The sequence below is a fragment of the Camarhynchus parvulus genome, chromosome 3 (genome assembly GCF_901933205.1).
Source record: "Camarhynchus parvulus chromosome 3, STF_HiC, whole genome shotgun sequence".
Lineage (NCBI taxonomy): Eukaryota > Metazoa > Chordata > Aves > Passeriformes > Thraupidae > Camarhynchus > Camarhynchus parvulus.
The window spans coordinates 86,536,885-86,551,352 of record NC_044573.1 but is presented as its reverse complement, the minus strand read 5'-3'; the positions used below and the strand labels follow the sequence as shown (position 1 = coordinate 86,551,352).

Genomic DNA, 14,468 nt, shown 5'->3' with positions numbered 1-14,468 from the left:
TTAAAAACATTATTAAAGGCGTACTATTTTAGTATAGCATACTGCTACATTTTATTATTACATTCTGATAATAAGTGGCCAGATTCAAATTTGGTAGTCCTGTTATCATCAAAGGGGGAATGAAAAGGCTGGCAGCTGCTTCTGTATCAACTGATAATTCCTGATAACTGACTAGAAGAAAACATGTATTGCCCACCTATTTTTGTAAGGTAGTTTTTAGTAGATATACTTCCTTGTTTGGGGGGTGGTCTTGTTGGTTTGGTTTTTGTTCCTTTTTTTTGTACTGCACACCAAGCTACAACTTGGTTTGATGCATTTCCAGAGGTAAAAATAATGTCCTGATGAGCTTGGTCATGCACTGGCAATGCATGTAGCCCTTCTGGAGAAGACAGCCATGCCCTTTTCCTCCCTAGTGGGACATTGGCCTAGAAACCATGTTGAATCTCAGATTTAATGTGGTTTGGAATAAGCATAAAAGGAAAGGGGAGGCAAATATCATTGTCTGGGGAAAGAGTGTAGGTGTCCTGTCAACCCACCCACTCTTCAAGGCTGGCTCCCTGGTGCTGAATGTCCAAAATTAATGATGACAAATCATGCTTAGCTGCTTTTCTGCAAGATAATACTTAATCTTGTCTTTTAACCACCTGGGTTTTTGTTTGTTTGCTTGGTTTTTTTTCTGAAAAAAAACAAGCCACTTGGAGGATAGACACAGAAGGAATATTTTCTCCACAGCACAGCTGTTTTCTAATTTGGGATATTTCAATGAATATTGGATCAAGATTTAAAAAGACAAACACAAACAAATCCTATATTTCCCCTATACCACCATCATCAACACCCCCCAAAAAATACATCACTGAGGCACCAGTGAATTCAGTAGTTTCGGAGGGATTTGTTGCTTGGGTTATTTTTTAGTCTTACTTGAGGTGCAGTTTGGTTTAGTGGCAAGCTGAGAACAAAATTCATGTTTTGTGTGTCACTCTAATTACTATCCTTGGAAGAGGAAAGCCTGTGTGCAACTGGAATTCTTCAGGACAGCAAGCAGAGATGTTGATTTAGAGCTGAAGCCTCTTGTATAATGTTATGATAGTGGTACAGGTGTACATTCCCATCTGTTTTCTTCTGATCTGTGAATACATAAACTGCTAAGTCAAAGGGAGTTTTGAGACTGATCACTCTGTGCATTTTCTAAATTCATAAAGTGTTGGTTTACAAAGTCTAGCGGGTAAGGTCTGCTACTAGAAACGTGTCTTTTGTTTGATGTGCTCTGAGTAAATTTCACAAAAATATTACAAAGGAGTTACCTATTCCAGTGGCCTATCTGTGGTAGGACTTCCAGAGCATTAATGCCTTCTGCAAATAATATTTCTTTTCTATTTTTTTGCTGGGTTCTAGCCTCTAATACAGAAAAGCTGTACTTTTCTTTTTTTTTAATGAAGGTACTTTTTAAATGAAAGTTACAGTAGACACACAGGTACTCTTTTTTCCCCCCACAGTTTTTCAGGATCAAAGGCATCTTGAAATGTTGTTTAAAACAGGATTAGCGTTACATAAAACAAATGTTAAATCTACAATAGAATCTGACTGTTATTCTAAGTAGGTTCCTGGCTTACTTCCTAAAGGTGCATTATTCACCCATGTGTATTCTAGATGTTAACTCAGTTTTCTTTGATTCTGGCAAGTGTTTGTATATTCAGCCTCACCATAGAAGCATTATGGTCTGAAATCTTTTAATGAACATGGAAATGGCACAGAAAGGAGTTTGTAATATGAACACTACTGATAGGTGGGGCAGAAATGTGTCCAAGACTTAGAGGGAAAACCCACACAAAACCAAACAAAAAACCCTAAAATTTTTAGTGTAAGAATAATTTTATTATATACTTGATTTTAAATCTAGGAAGACTGTGCTTGTTGTATGATGATCCAAATTTGATAGCAACTGTACATCTTCCAACAGGTAACATTTCAGGCTTGCAGCATTTCTGAAGCAAGGTATCTCTATGATCAGCTAGCTACAATTTGTCCCATTGTGGTAAGTGATGGACATCTGTCAGATGAACTCTTCCTTAATAGCAGAAATCACTATATATATATATATCAATATATTGAAAAAATAATATTGATATTGCAAGCTCACAAATTGGATATTCTTGGAGAAGACTAGGTTGCCATGTGAGTCATGTTAACTATTTAATGTGCAAATGACACCACAAAACAGATAATATCTGTTCCTTCTTGGCCCTTGTGTCTATTTCTTCCCCTCTGCTCTCACTCCCACATGTGTGAGACTCTTGTTAAATAGTTTTAGAAGTAGATTTGGGCAGATTTCATGAAAGCAAGGCAAGCTTGGTCTTAAAACAATTTTTAATTTTTCAACTGGTGTTGAAAACCCTCTAGTGCTACAGAGGATTTCAGCTTAAGTTGTTTAAATCTGTCCCTTTTATAAACCTGTTGTCATAAACAACTGTTTATAATAGGAGTTATGAAACTAAAGTATTTGTCTGGTCTGAATGATGAGTAGATCCTGCCCTGAGTGAGGTATGTTCCAGCTGTGTTACTAAGGTGCTTGGCCAAACAAAGATAAACAAAATAAAATGATTGCCAGGTGAACTTCAGAAGTGAGCAAGCAGAATACTTGCTGATTTGTCTCAAAAGTGCTTCTGCCAGTGTCATTTTTGCATTCCTTGAATGCTGATCTGTAGAGGTGAAACCTTTGGAAAGTGTCAGAAGCCACTTCAGGAATGCTAACCCTTGACCTAGGCATTTTTCGGAGGCAGCAGTTGAGGTATTTCTGGTTATTTGGGCTTTGGCTGGATGTCAAACTGAAATATATATACTTCAGCTCCTTCTGGGTCCCTTTCCAGTGGGGTTGTATTTTGCTTCTGGTTCCTTGGCCTGTCCTTTGTTTTGATGTCAGCTGTTCCATTTTAGATGGCGCTGAGTGCTGCGTCTCCATTCTACAGAGGCTACGTGTCTGACATTGACTGTCGCTGGGGAGTGATCTCTGCCTCCGTGGATGACCGAACGCGCGAGGAGCGGGGGCTGGAGGTAAGCCATGGTGCCTCCTAGGTGTCTGGGGTTTTTTGGGCAAAACAGTTAAATCTTCGTTACCAGATTCTGCTTGTGCTCATCAGAAACCCTAGTGAGCAAGTGTGATGGTGTTTGTGGTAAATACAGGAGAGATGGCATAAACACTTGCCTTGGTTGGTCAGTTTGTGTTAAAAAATACATATTTTTAATTAGATATGGAATCCCAGTCTTCCACAGCTAGCTGAAAAGGGCCCCAGTGAGGAAACTTGCTAATTTATGCTTGGGCCCAAAAGGCAAAAATTGCACTAGATTAAATCGTGGGTGCTGCTGAGTAGTATAAACTAGGACTAAATCAAGAGAGCCAGGTATCAGAACTTGTAGAGTTTCTCTAAGCAGGAATTTCCATTCAATGCACTTACAAAATTACATAAAATAAATAATTTTTTAAACTTACTTGAAATATTTCTTGAACTACCTATTTTAAGGGCATCTCTAACAATGTGCACATAGTGAAACTGTTGGTATGTGTTTAATGCTTTCCAGGTGCTTGGGGTAATGGCGTATTACATCAGGAAAACATTTCTACATCTGGAGAATTCTAGTAAATGTGTGATGACTGATTTTTTGCTCAGATATATATGTCTGCAAACAAAATTGTCATAATTCCAGAATCACTTTATATTGAGCCTATTTAAGACTCATGCTTTTAGTAATTTTAATTGAGGTTGTAGGGTTTTTTAAATAGGATAGTAATTCTCAACTTAAGTGTCATTAGTGAGCAAAACTTAGGTAACATTGTTAACAAGCCGTTAAAATATTGTATTCTTAAATTATATAGCCACTGAAGAACAACCATTATAGAATCAGTAAATCCAGATATGATTCCATAGACAGTTATCTATCTGAATGTGGTGAGAAATACAATGACATTGATTTGACAATAGACAAAGATATCTACGAGCACCTAATAAAGGAAGGTAAGTGTTTGCTTCATTATGAGCAGGTTAAGAATTATGTTTGCAGTGTGTGGGGATATTTTATGGTGTTTGTTGTTGTTTGTTACAAACATTGTGCAGCCCTCAGAGTGATTTCCTACTCAGGAAGTATCTGTGCAGAGTGGTCTTGAGAGTTTTTTAAAAAGGATTCATTTGTAACAGAAACTGTCCCTAATGCATCAAACTGAGTTTCTCAAGCTGGAATTGATGGTTTATTTTTATGGAGAGAGCCAAACTGCTTTAAGAAACATGGCACAGAATGCATCAGAAAACAGGAAGAATGGCAGCCACACCAATACTCAGCTGCCATTTCCAAACAAGAACCTGTTTGGTTTTGGGGGTTTTTGCTCTTTTTAATCATTTCCTTCCTTCCTGAAGTCATCACTTTAACAGGATGTGGTGGGCTGAGGTAGCACTGCAGCGTTAGATGTTTTCAGTCTTGTAAAAAAAAATTCCTAGAGCCTGTTTTGATATGTATGAATTGTTTGTTTGAATTTTCATTTTGTAGGTATTGACCACCTTTTGGCACAGCATATTGCACACTTGTTCATTCGAGACCCATTGACTTTGTTTGAGGAGAAAATACATCTAGATGATGCAAATGAATCCGACCATTTTGAGGTTACGTCTAATTTAGAGGAATTTAATAAATATATATCTATATAATTGCTTATCTTCAGAATACTGAATTGGAGGATGGCTGTATTGGCTAAGAATTTTTTCATTAATTTTTCACTTCAGGTAGTTTTTTGGCATATGACTTCGCAGTTATAAGCACATTCATTTATTCATTTTATCTTTTATTTAGAAGGTGATGGCTTATACTTTAAACTAAATAAAATGTGAAGAGCCTGAATAATAGCTATGTATATAAATGTAAAGGGGAACTGTCAATTTGTAAGGCTTCCTGAAACGTGGTTTGTATTTTATTTATGTAGAAATCTCTCTTTTACAGCTTTATGAGGTAATAACTGTGGTAATATTAGGCCTTTTTAGTTCAGGATGTGTCAGCCCCTCATGAAAAAATAATGTCAGCTGCATGCCAGTCCCTTAGTGTCTTGTGCATAATACTCAACCAAAACAGCATGAGAAAGTACAACATATTTGCTCCTAGGTTGGGTAGTTGTACTGTGGGCTTTAGGAAATTACAGCACTTACTTTGGAACCACTTTAATCTGCTACACTGTTCCATGGAAAACACCAGGGCTCTAGTTATCTGCTTATTTTTCTTCAATTATATTATAGAATGATGTGCATCTTGATTGTGACAGATTATTTCATGTGCTCTGCAGAATATTCAGTCTACAAACTGGCAGACAATGAGGTTTAAGCCACCACCTCCAAATTCAGATATTGGATGGAGAGTGGAATTCAGACCTATGGAGGTAAGGAAGACATCAGTATGTACAAGAGCACATTTCCTTTTAAGTGGAAAAGTACCAGGCATTCTGCCATCCAGTATCAAACTCCTATTACTTGTGCTGTGTTTTCTTCCCTTTGATTTACTGGATGCAAGTGAAGTGGACAGCAGTATTTAATCAGACATGGACTGTGGGAATGTAACTGACAGGAGAATCCACTGCAGTACATCAACGCATGCTAATGGATTTGGGGTGATGGGGAAAGGAATTAGGCTTGTATTAAAGCAGCAGCAAACAAAGCCCCATTTAGCTTCTAGAGACTGTATTTCTCTAGTACATTTCCTGGTACTGAACAATTCCACTGTCACAGTTTTGTTTTTTTCACAAAGCGCTTTTATTCTATAGTAGTTTGTTTCTAAGCTCTCTGAATTTAATCCTTTTAGAGTGGAGATTTAAATGCTACTATACTTCTGTAATTAGAGAGTTTGAAGGTGCAGGTTATTAGTCTTCTGAAGCACAAGTGTGCTTTGCATGGAATTGCAGGGTTGAGTTTGTTGCAGCCCGTGCGTGCTTTGTGCGCTGGAAGTCAGTGCTGGTGGTTGTGTGTGTGGGTCAGCCCTCAGCGAGTGCAGCGTGTGGGAGCCCGAGTGCCAGCATGAACATCTGAGTCAAACTGCTCCAGACTGGCCTTGCATGAGTGTGTTCCCTCCAAAGTAATTGAATCTCTGCTCCTTTCCTGTCTAGGTCCAGTTAACAGACTTTGAAAACTCGGCTTATGTTGTGTTTGTGGTATTGCTAACCAGAGTGATTCTGTCATATAAACTGGATTTTCTCATTCCTTTGTCCAAGGTAGGTATGAAAGGTCAGATCTGTTAGAGCTAAATGTAATGCATCAAGTCTGATTTTTATCCCCTGCAAGCTAGGAAATAATATTTGTCCACTTACAGAACAGTCATTTTTATCTTCCAGTCAGTTTTCATCTGTTCCAGTACTTTGAATTAATTTAAACTCTACAATATTAAACAAATATTTTACTGCTGTCTCATGGAATTAAACATAGACAAATGCTGTAGGAATTTCTGTGATGCCTAGCACTGAACTGCTGCAGAAATGTTGAGAAATAGCATTGTCACAAGGCTGTTTGGAGGCTGGGAAAGGGTATGTTTCCCCCATTTTACATGCAGGGGAGAAATTTGTGGAACTAAAAATAAAAACTTTAAACTTATTTAACATCAATGTTGCATGTGTGTCACGCTCTTATTCTGTGTTTTGTTTGTATGTAGCAGGGAGGGAAAGGAGGAGTTCAGCATGCTTAGTGTTACACAGTATTTGAGTGGAGACAAACACTGCTGATTCTGGTCACAGCTGTGGCTTGCCTTTAGACAGACAAGCCATGCAAAATGTACTTTTTCCTTAATCTTGCCTTCACAATTGCTGACCTGTTTTGTGTGAAACTGTCCTTGCATGTCCTTTTTCTGAGGCACTTGACCAAAAAATGTATTTTTAGATGAATATTCCTGTGATGTTATAGGTAGCTTTAAAAAAGATCTTGTAGGGTAGAAGGCTTTTGACACTATACTGGAAAATCCTGCATAACCACAGTATCCTGTGGCCTTTCATAGAGTTTTTTTTAATTAAAATGGAGAAAAATATTGAAGTCATAAATTTACAGTAATCATACCATTCATACATGGTATGATTTGGTATGACTTCTAAAAGGAGATGTCAGGGAGTTCAGACTCCATGAATAATGCAGCAATTTAGCAGCTAGATTACATAATTACATTGTTATTTGAGTGTCTCAAAAGCACAAAAATTTTAACTACCAGTTAAGAGTGAATAAGGGATCAGGTGCTGAAAGAACCTGAACAGAATTGCAGGGCTGGGGGGCTTAAAATTGCTTAAACTTGCCAAGCAATTTGGCAGGTAATGCAACACAGAATTGCACAACCATTGGTAAGCCTGCCTCTTTCAAGTAAAATAATAGGGGGTTATGGGGCTAATCTCACACTAATCTTGGCTGTCTGATTGAATGTGGTTGAACACTCGTCAGCTGGGACTGGAGTTCTTTCAAACTTTCAAAACAACCTGTTGTGTAAATAGGTTTCATAATATAAAGTGAATTTAAAACAAAGTTGTGGAAGGTAAGAAGTAAATGAAGATTTTGCATAGCCTTTAGTTAAATATCAGACAAAGAATTCAGCAAAATGTATCTCTTTTTCTGAAGACAGTATGGTAAAGCTAAAGTCCAAAAGCTGTATGATGTTAATTACCAAAGAACTTGGACAAAATCTTCCATCGAGAAAGACAGAGCAATGGTTATGTCATTTGCAGAGCGAACATTGTAGTTTTGGGGACTTTCGAGAAGCCTGAAATTTAGAACTTTTTTTGCTGGCAATCTAAGTTTAAATATCTAACATGTTTGGGATGGAATAGATACAATTCCTATACAAACTTACTTAAATGCTGTTTCTGAACATTTGTTTAATACAGTGATAATTCTTCTAAAGACAGTGATGATTTTGTTAATAAAAGCAGCAAATTATGGCTAGGGAAATTGAAATTTTCTTCTTCCGTACTTATTTAAATTGCATCTAAATATGCAAAGAAGGGATATAACCTGTTAATTGTAACTGTTCCTATGTTTTCATCCAAACTGAAATTAGCATAGCATGTTCTAACACGATACCATTACCTATTCTACTGGAGACCCAGTTTCATAAAATGTCATCTGTTGGTGGATTTGTCCTGGACACTGAAGAATGAAATAAAACATAGCTTCACAGCTTGACCTTGTGTGATGAAACAGTAAGAAATACAGTAGATATTTCAACTTACGAAACACAAATGTGACGGTTTGGTAGAATCCTACTTTTCTAAAATGTCACAGATCTCTGAAATATTTTTTTGCCAGGTGGATGAAAACATGAAGGTGGCCCAGAAAAGAGATGCTGTACGACAGGGAATGTTTTACTTCAGAAAAGATATATGCAAAGGTATCACATCAAGTAATCTGACTGACATTGTTGTGGATGTTTAGCACACATCTTGCCTTGTAACCATTTTTTCCTTTCCCTTTGTCACACATGAAGGTGGAAATGCTGTTTTGGATGGATGTGGCTCTGCACAGAATGGGACAGGCACCGACGCAGAAGAGTACACCTTAATGAGCATTGACACAATTATCAATGGGAAGGTAATAGCCTCTCCTACCTAGAACACATCCTATTCTACCTTCCCACAAACCAGACTGAGTGTGTTTTATGCTGATTCTGTTCTCTTACACAGGAAGGAGTCTTTCCAGGGTTGATCCCAATTTTGAATTCCTATCTTGAAAACATGGAAGTGGATGTGGATACAAGATGCAGCATCCTAAACTACCTGAAGCTAATAAAAAAGAGAGCCTCTGGTATGTTTGATATTTTTGGACATTGACTTTCTTGGCATTTTTCTACTTTTAGTAGGATAAGACTGATGGGACCTGTGGATGTCTTGTTAGCTGTTAAATCACTAGAGCAAAGGACTCGAGTGTGTTCTCTAGCTTAAATCTTGTCCTGTCTATTTTTGATCTTTAGTGTTTAGTGATCCATTTTAGAACTTAAATTCAGAGTAACTGATAGAGTAACAATGATGGTTTAGAGGGTAGTATGTACCCAGTCCTCGATTTTGCTTTTCAACATCATTTACTGCTGTTTTGCCACTGTATTGTCTGTCCACTTTGTAGTAGTTTAAACATACAATAGCCCACTTTGCCCTGTCACTGGAGTGTTGTAAGAGTATTTGAGGCTGGGTCTGATAGCTTGCCTGACATTACTGGTGTGACTCCAAAGCATTCATAAGTGTAAACTCAGGTCTGCTAGACCATGGGACCTAGACTTTAGCTCACTGATAAGAAGGTACTTCTGTTAGTAGCAGAACTCCTTCAAGGCAGAGCAGAGCAGGCTCTTCCACAGTCTTTCTCACGTTGCAATGTTTTTCAAGACAGGTGTATAATGACTGTTTATGTTTCTTGTTAAAATGCAGCAGTATAATAAGTAAAAGATGCAGGCTAAACTTAATTCAGAACTGTGTGCTTAGCTCAGTCTGCATCAACTTTTTAACTTTTTTGGTGTAAATCCCTTGTATAACTCTATTGATGAAAATTTAACTAAATGGTTAATTTTAGCCTCCTAAGTCAAGAATGTTTTTCTCTTAGCCCTCCCCCCCGCCCCAAGTTTTAAACTAACATGCTGCATTCCTCTTTAATTCCTGAAAATGGCTGTAGAAGCTTCTAGGTAAAGACCTTTCCAAAGCTGAGGTGGAAATCAGGATTTTGTCTTATCTGGTAATTCACTACTTTAGCAGTTCTTCAGAACAGTAACATGTTTTTAAACATTCCCTTGTCTGTTTTTTGGGGTTTTTTTCCTTCAGAGAAATGGTCTTGAGAAAACAAGGAATCCATAACTGTAGCAGGCCTTTTCCCTAAGGCCTGGTGACCAGCTGCAGGTGTTCCCCACCAAAGAAAAACTTTGCTACCTGGTGCAAAGTTGCAGTCATTGCAAAAGTCAGCTCCTGTATTTACACAGACCTAAAAGCTGTGAGGGTGAGGTAGATAAGAGTGTAGGGTGTATAGTTCAGGTCTCACAAACTGAAATTACTTTTAAATGAAGCTTCTTAAGAACTAGAATTCACAGAATAAAAAAGCATTAGGTATTGTATTACTGTGCCACAATGTTTCTCAGCTGTGAGCTTTGGATTATTCCAGTTTACTCTTGATCTTAAATCAAATGTTCCTTATCCATAGCCTGTTTAGTATGAGTCACATCCACAAAGAGTGGCCATTTTTCAGATTTCTCAAATGGTGAACACAGCACTCATGAATTAAGACCACTGACACCTTAGCTGCTGTGGCTGTAACCTTGCCCTGGCATAATTCATTTGAGCTTCAGTCACCTCCTCTCCTGCAGCACAGCAAGTATTACCCTCCTGGCCTCTGTATAGCTGGTGTGTGACTGCCACCACTCAGTGAGACTACAGATTGCTAGACAGGCAGCAGCTGCTGACCACCACCAGTTATTAATGCAAGCAGTACTGAGGTAGCAGCATCAAGTGGTCCTTGTCCTGGTGTGCTCTCCCGTCTGCCTGCAGTGCAGTAATCAGAGCTTGATGAGCCTTCACAGATGAGATTTCCATGATCTTTGCCTTACCTTTCTTGAAGCAGTTACACTTTTGCTCCCCCTAAAGTCATATAATAAGAAATTACACAGTTCTGTGGTATGCTTTTTGAAAAAATTAATTCTCTAGTTTTTCTAGTTTAAATGCTCTTCGCAGTTTTTCCATGATACACCTTCTAGTTCCTGTGTTGTAGGATCATGTTTATTTACTCACTTGTCATCAGCATTCATAATTGTGTGGACCTCTCCAGTATATTGTTGCTCCTGAATGTACAATTCCCTTTGCCCCTCCTTGCCTGGAAGGTGTCTCGCACCTTTTGGCAGTCAGTGGTGCCATACTCCCATAAGTACTTCTGAGGGCTGCAGGCTGTGCTCCCAGTGAAGGTGTGCAGGGTACAGCGGGGCCGGGATGGGGAGCGCTGGGCTGCCTGGCCACTAGGTGTCCGTGTTGCTGTGCTGGACCCTGCCCGCTCCTGCAGCGCTGCGCCTGCACGGCTTGCACTCCAAACCTGTCTGTTCCTGAGCTGCAATCTGGCTTGCACTCCAAACCTCTCTGTTCCTGGGCTGCACTCCTGCTTGCACTCCAAACCTCTCTGTTCCTGGGCTGCACTCCTGCTTGCACTCCAAACCTCTCTGTTCCTGAACTTCACTCTGCTCAGCTCCTGCCTCCACTGACTTTATTGCAGGCCCTCTGCTTCTCATTGGTGTCAGAAAGTTTTCATGTTGAGTTTTAGTGCCTTCAATAAATAAAGCCTCTTGAGTAATTTTTTTCCTGCCCTCTTATGTAGAAGTGTAAACTCTGGCCTCATTCCTTTAAAACCATTACTTCTGGTTTTTGAAGCACATTTTGATTTCTAGTAACCTTTTTCATTCTGCTTTTCTTTCCGGTACTTTCTGCAATTTTTCTGATTTGTCTTCATGTACATCTGTTCAAAACCACTGCTGGGATATTTTTACATAGTGTTGGATTTTTTACTTTTTATTTGTGTGTTCCTTCATGCTTTCTCTAACTTGATTCCTCTTGCTTTATTATAATATTTGTAAACCAAAGACTTCTGTAGTGGAAGCCCTTGATTCTTCCCACTCTCACAGTGAAGCTGATGTTCTGGTAGCTAGCCATGAAGTTTTCCTAGGCTCTTTGAGCATCCCATCAGCCCATCTTAATGTCTTAAAACAGTCAGAATTACCTTAAACTTGTAGTAGTTAAGGTTTGCTTGCATGTGCTGCATTCAGGAACAAGATTCAGCAGCCTGGACCCTGGTGTCCAACCAGCCCCCAGCTGCAGCTTCATGGGGCTGCCAGTCTCCTGCAAGTGGTGTGTGTCATTCAGTGACCTTTTACAGAAATGCTGGGGACCCTTAGGTACCTGCTGACCAACCCAAGAACTGTGGAGTGAGGCAGAGGCACTGTGTACAAACATAGAAGTTGGTATAATTGGGAACCAGCCTATTTTTTACTAGAGTAGCTGCTGGAGGAAGAATAATAAGCCAGGGTTGACGGATTAAAACTAGCAGGTCAGTTGGATGGATCAACTACAGACTTATTCTGTATAAATGTAGTAGTGCAGAGGGGTCTGTTGATTCATCTCAGCCAGATTCTCTGTTAAATGAAGTGTTTAAGACCTTTTGCTGTACAATCTGTTGGAAGCACCTGTTCTAGTTGCTACTTCTCTCTGCATTGTGTCATTGGAATATCTGAAAGTTGGAAAAGTGCACCAGATAAATGTCTTTTAGACCATCAGGGAAAAGTCAAGCTTAATTGTGCCTGCAGTTTAGCCATATTTGAAAACCAAAAAGTATAGGAATGTGTTTCTCATGAAAACATGGGCTACTCATTAATTGTGCATATAGTGCACATTCTACTGCTAAATTAGATGTATAAACCAAAATTTAATTCGCTCTTGCCCACAGGAGAGTTAATGACAGTGGCTCGATGGATGAGGGAATTCATCGCGCAGCATCCGGACTACAAGCAAGACAGTGTGATAACTGATGAGATGAATTACAGCCTTATGTGGAGATGCAACCAGATTGCTCAAGGCCAGGCAGAGTGTCCTGAACTACTGGGGGTAGGATTTAATAAGAAACAGAGTGGAAATAAAACTGACTCTTTGTAATGAATGAATGAATGAATGCTTCTTAAATAATAATAAGATTAAGCCTTTTAGCAAAGCACTAGCAAAGATACTGTGAATCTGGTACAGTTTCATGGTGTGAAGACCAAAACAGGGATACTGCACTATAAAATGGGCCAATCTGCCTAAATATTCATTTAAGGCATCCTAAAATAGGCATATTCTTATTGTTAAGGTTTATACAATATACATGTAAATAGTAAAATATTTTTATGATTAACATCAATGTATTTTAATAACATTGTAACTAAGGTTATTGTGAATGAGCTTGTAACTTTTTTAAGCTTAATATAGAAAGAAAAATTGTCATGAACAGCTTTGTAAATGTAATGGTACTTGTATATTATATGCATTCCAGTTACTGAATGTTTACTGTAATTTTTTTAACCTGGAATGTGCTAAGTAATTTACCTTATTGTGTAAGAAAAAAAAATCCTTCTGGATCTACCTGAATCACAGATACTTCTTCCTTCCATTGGGTTTTGAAAGTATGTAAGAACAGACAAATATATGTGCATCCGAGCTATTAATCTTACAGCAGTTTCTCAGTTGCCACAAGACCTTCATCCTTTTGTAAACTGTAAAACTCAGAGGAGCAGATCTGTCTTTATTCAGATAATGCAAGTCAGCCTGCATGCAGATGCAGTTATTTTCTTCCCCTCTGAAATAAGCTGCATGCTGTCTCAGTTCAGAAAATCTGCCCGATGATTTCACAAAAAAGTAATAACGGGAGATGTGCGGAAAGGGAGGAGGAAATGAGAGCTGGACATACAGCTCTCCTCACAAAGGAACCAGAGACACCTGCTCTGGATTTCAGCCTGCTTGACTGCTCTTCCTCCCCACTGCTGCTGCTCCCATAGTCAACAATGACTGCAGCACAAAACCAAACTTCTGTCCATTCTTCCTGAAGGTTGAGTTTCTCATTTTATCATTTTGTTAATTATAAATATTTTTGTCAGCACATTTTCTCTAAGGTAATTGATGTAGGTGGCTGGGATTACCTACATAGCTGTAGTTATTGACAATTTAATCCCCTCTAGAAAACAGTTAAAAGAGAAATTTTGGAATACTCTAATCCTTTGAATTGGAAGGTGGTGCTGGGAGTGACTGTAATCTATTTAAATTCAGCCATTGCATCTGTAAATAAAGCAAACTTAAGGGGCCTTTTTGATTTAGCTTCTTAACTGATTTCTAAAAGTGAATTGCATTAGGGGTAGAAGATGCAAAGCTTATGGAAGCATATTAAAATCTCTAAGATCGAATGATTTTTTTAAAAGAACTAATGGAGAAACTGCAGTGAGAGGTGCACCGAGAAGCTTTTATGTACTGAATTTCACTTCATTCTGTGTTCACAGGTGTGCTTTAGAGAATAAAATGAATACTCTTTCTCTGCAGTGGTGAATTTGTTTTAATTAAGATGTAGGCATATGCTAATTTAGTTTCTGTAACAAGGAAATAAAAATAAAATTTGCAGTATGCATTGGTCACTTGCATGACTTGAGCCCACACTTTTAGATTCAAAAAAGGAGGAGTTGCATACCTGGCAGGTACAACTCACCCAGACTTACTTTGTTCACAGTGGAGCTGCTCAGGACTCAGACAAATGGTCTGACACTCCTATAGCGAAGAAGTCCTTGCTATTGTTAAAATTGTAGCATCTGTCTGATTGCACAGCATGAGCCACTATGCTTGGAAAACCCTTAAAAATAGTTGGAATGCTTTTCTGATGGTACTGTTTCAATACCTGTCCTTATTCCCTTTCAGTTGACATTGAAGAATCCCTCTGGCCAAC

At 38.6% G+C, this 14,468-nt stretch overlaps 1 protein-coding gene across 1 annotated transcript in view; it reads left to right on the top strand.

The window, feature by feature from the left end:
• Window positions 1-14,064, top strand: part of GCLC (glutamate-cysteine ligase catalytic subunit) — a 37,176-nt gene extending 23,112 nt beyond the window's left edge. Inside the window, exons 7-16 of the mRNA XM_030945803.1 lie at window positions 1,961-2,035; window positions 2,935-3,051; window positions 3,872-4,010; window positions 4,537-4,649; window positions 5,321-5,413; window positions 6,134-6,238; window positions 8,304-8,385; window positions 8,482-8,585; window positions 8,678-8,798; window positions 12,453-14,064. Of these exons, the coding sequence (XP_030801663.1) occupies window positions 1,961-2,035; window positions 2,935-3,051; window positions 3,872-4,010; window positions 4,537-4,649; window positions 5,321-5,413; window positions 6,134-6,238; window positions 8,304-8,385; window positions 8,482-8,585; window positions 8,678-8,798; window positions 12,453-12,658 (1,155 nt within the window). The 3' untranslated portion in view covers window positions 12,659-14,064. The remainder of the gene's footprint in view (window positions 1-1,960; window positions 2,036-2,934; window positions 3,052-3,871; window positions 4,011-4,536; window positions 4,650-5,320; window positions 5,414-6,133; window positions 6,239-8,303; window positions 8,386-8,481; window positions 8,586-8,677; window positions 8,799-12,452) is intronic.
• The last annotated feature ends 404 nt before the right edge of the window (window positions 14,065-14,468 follow it).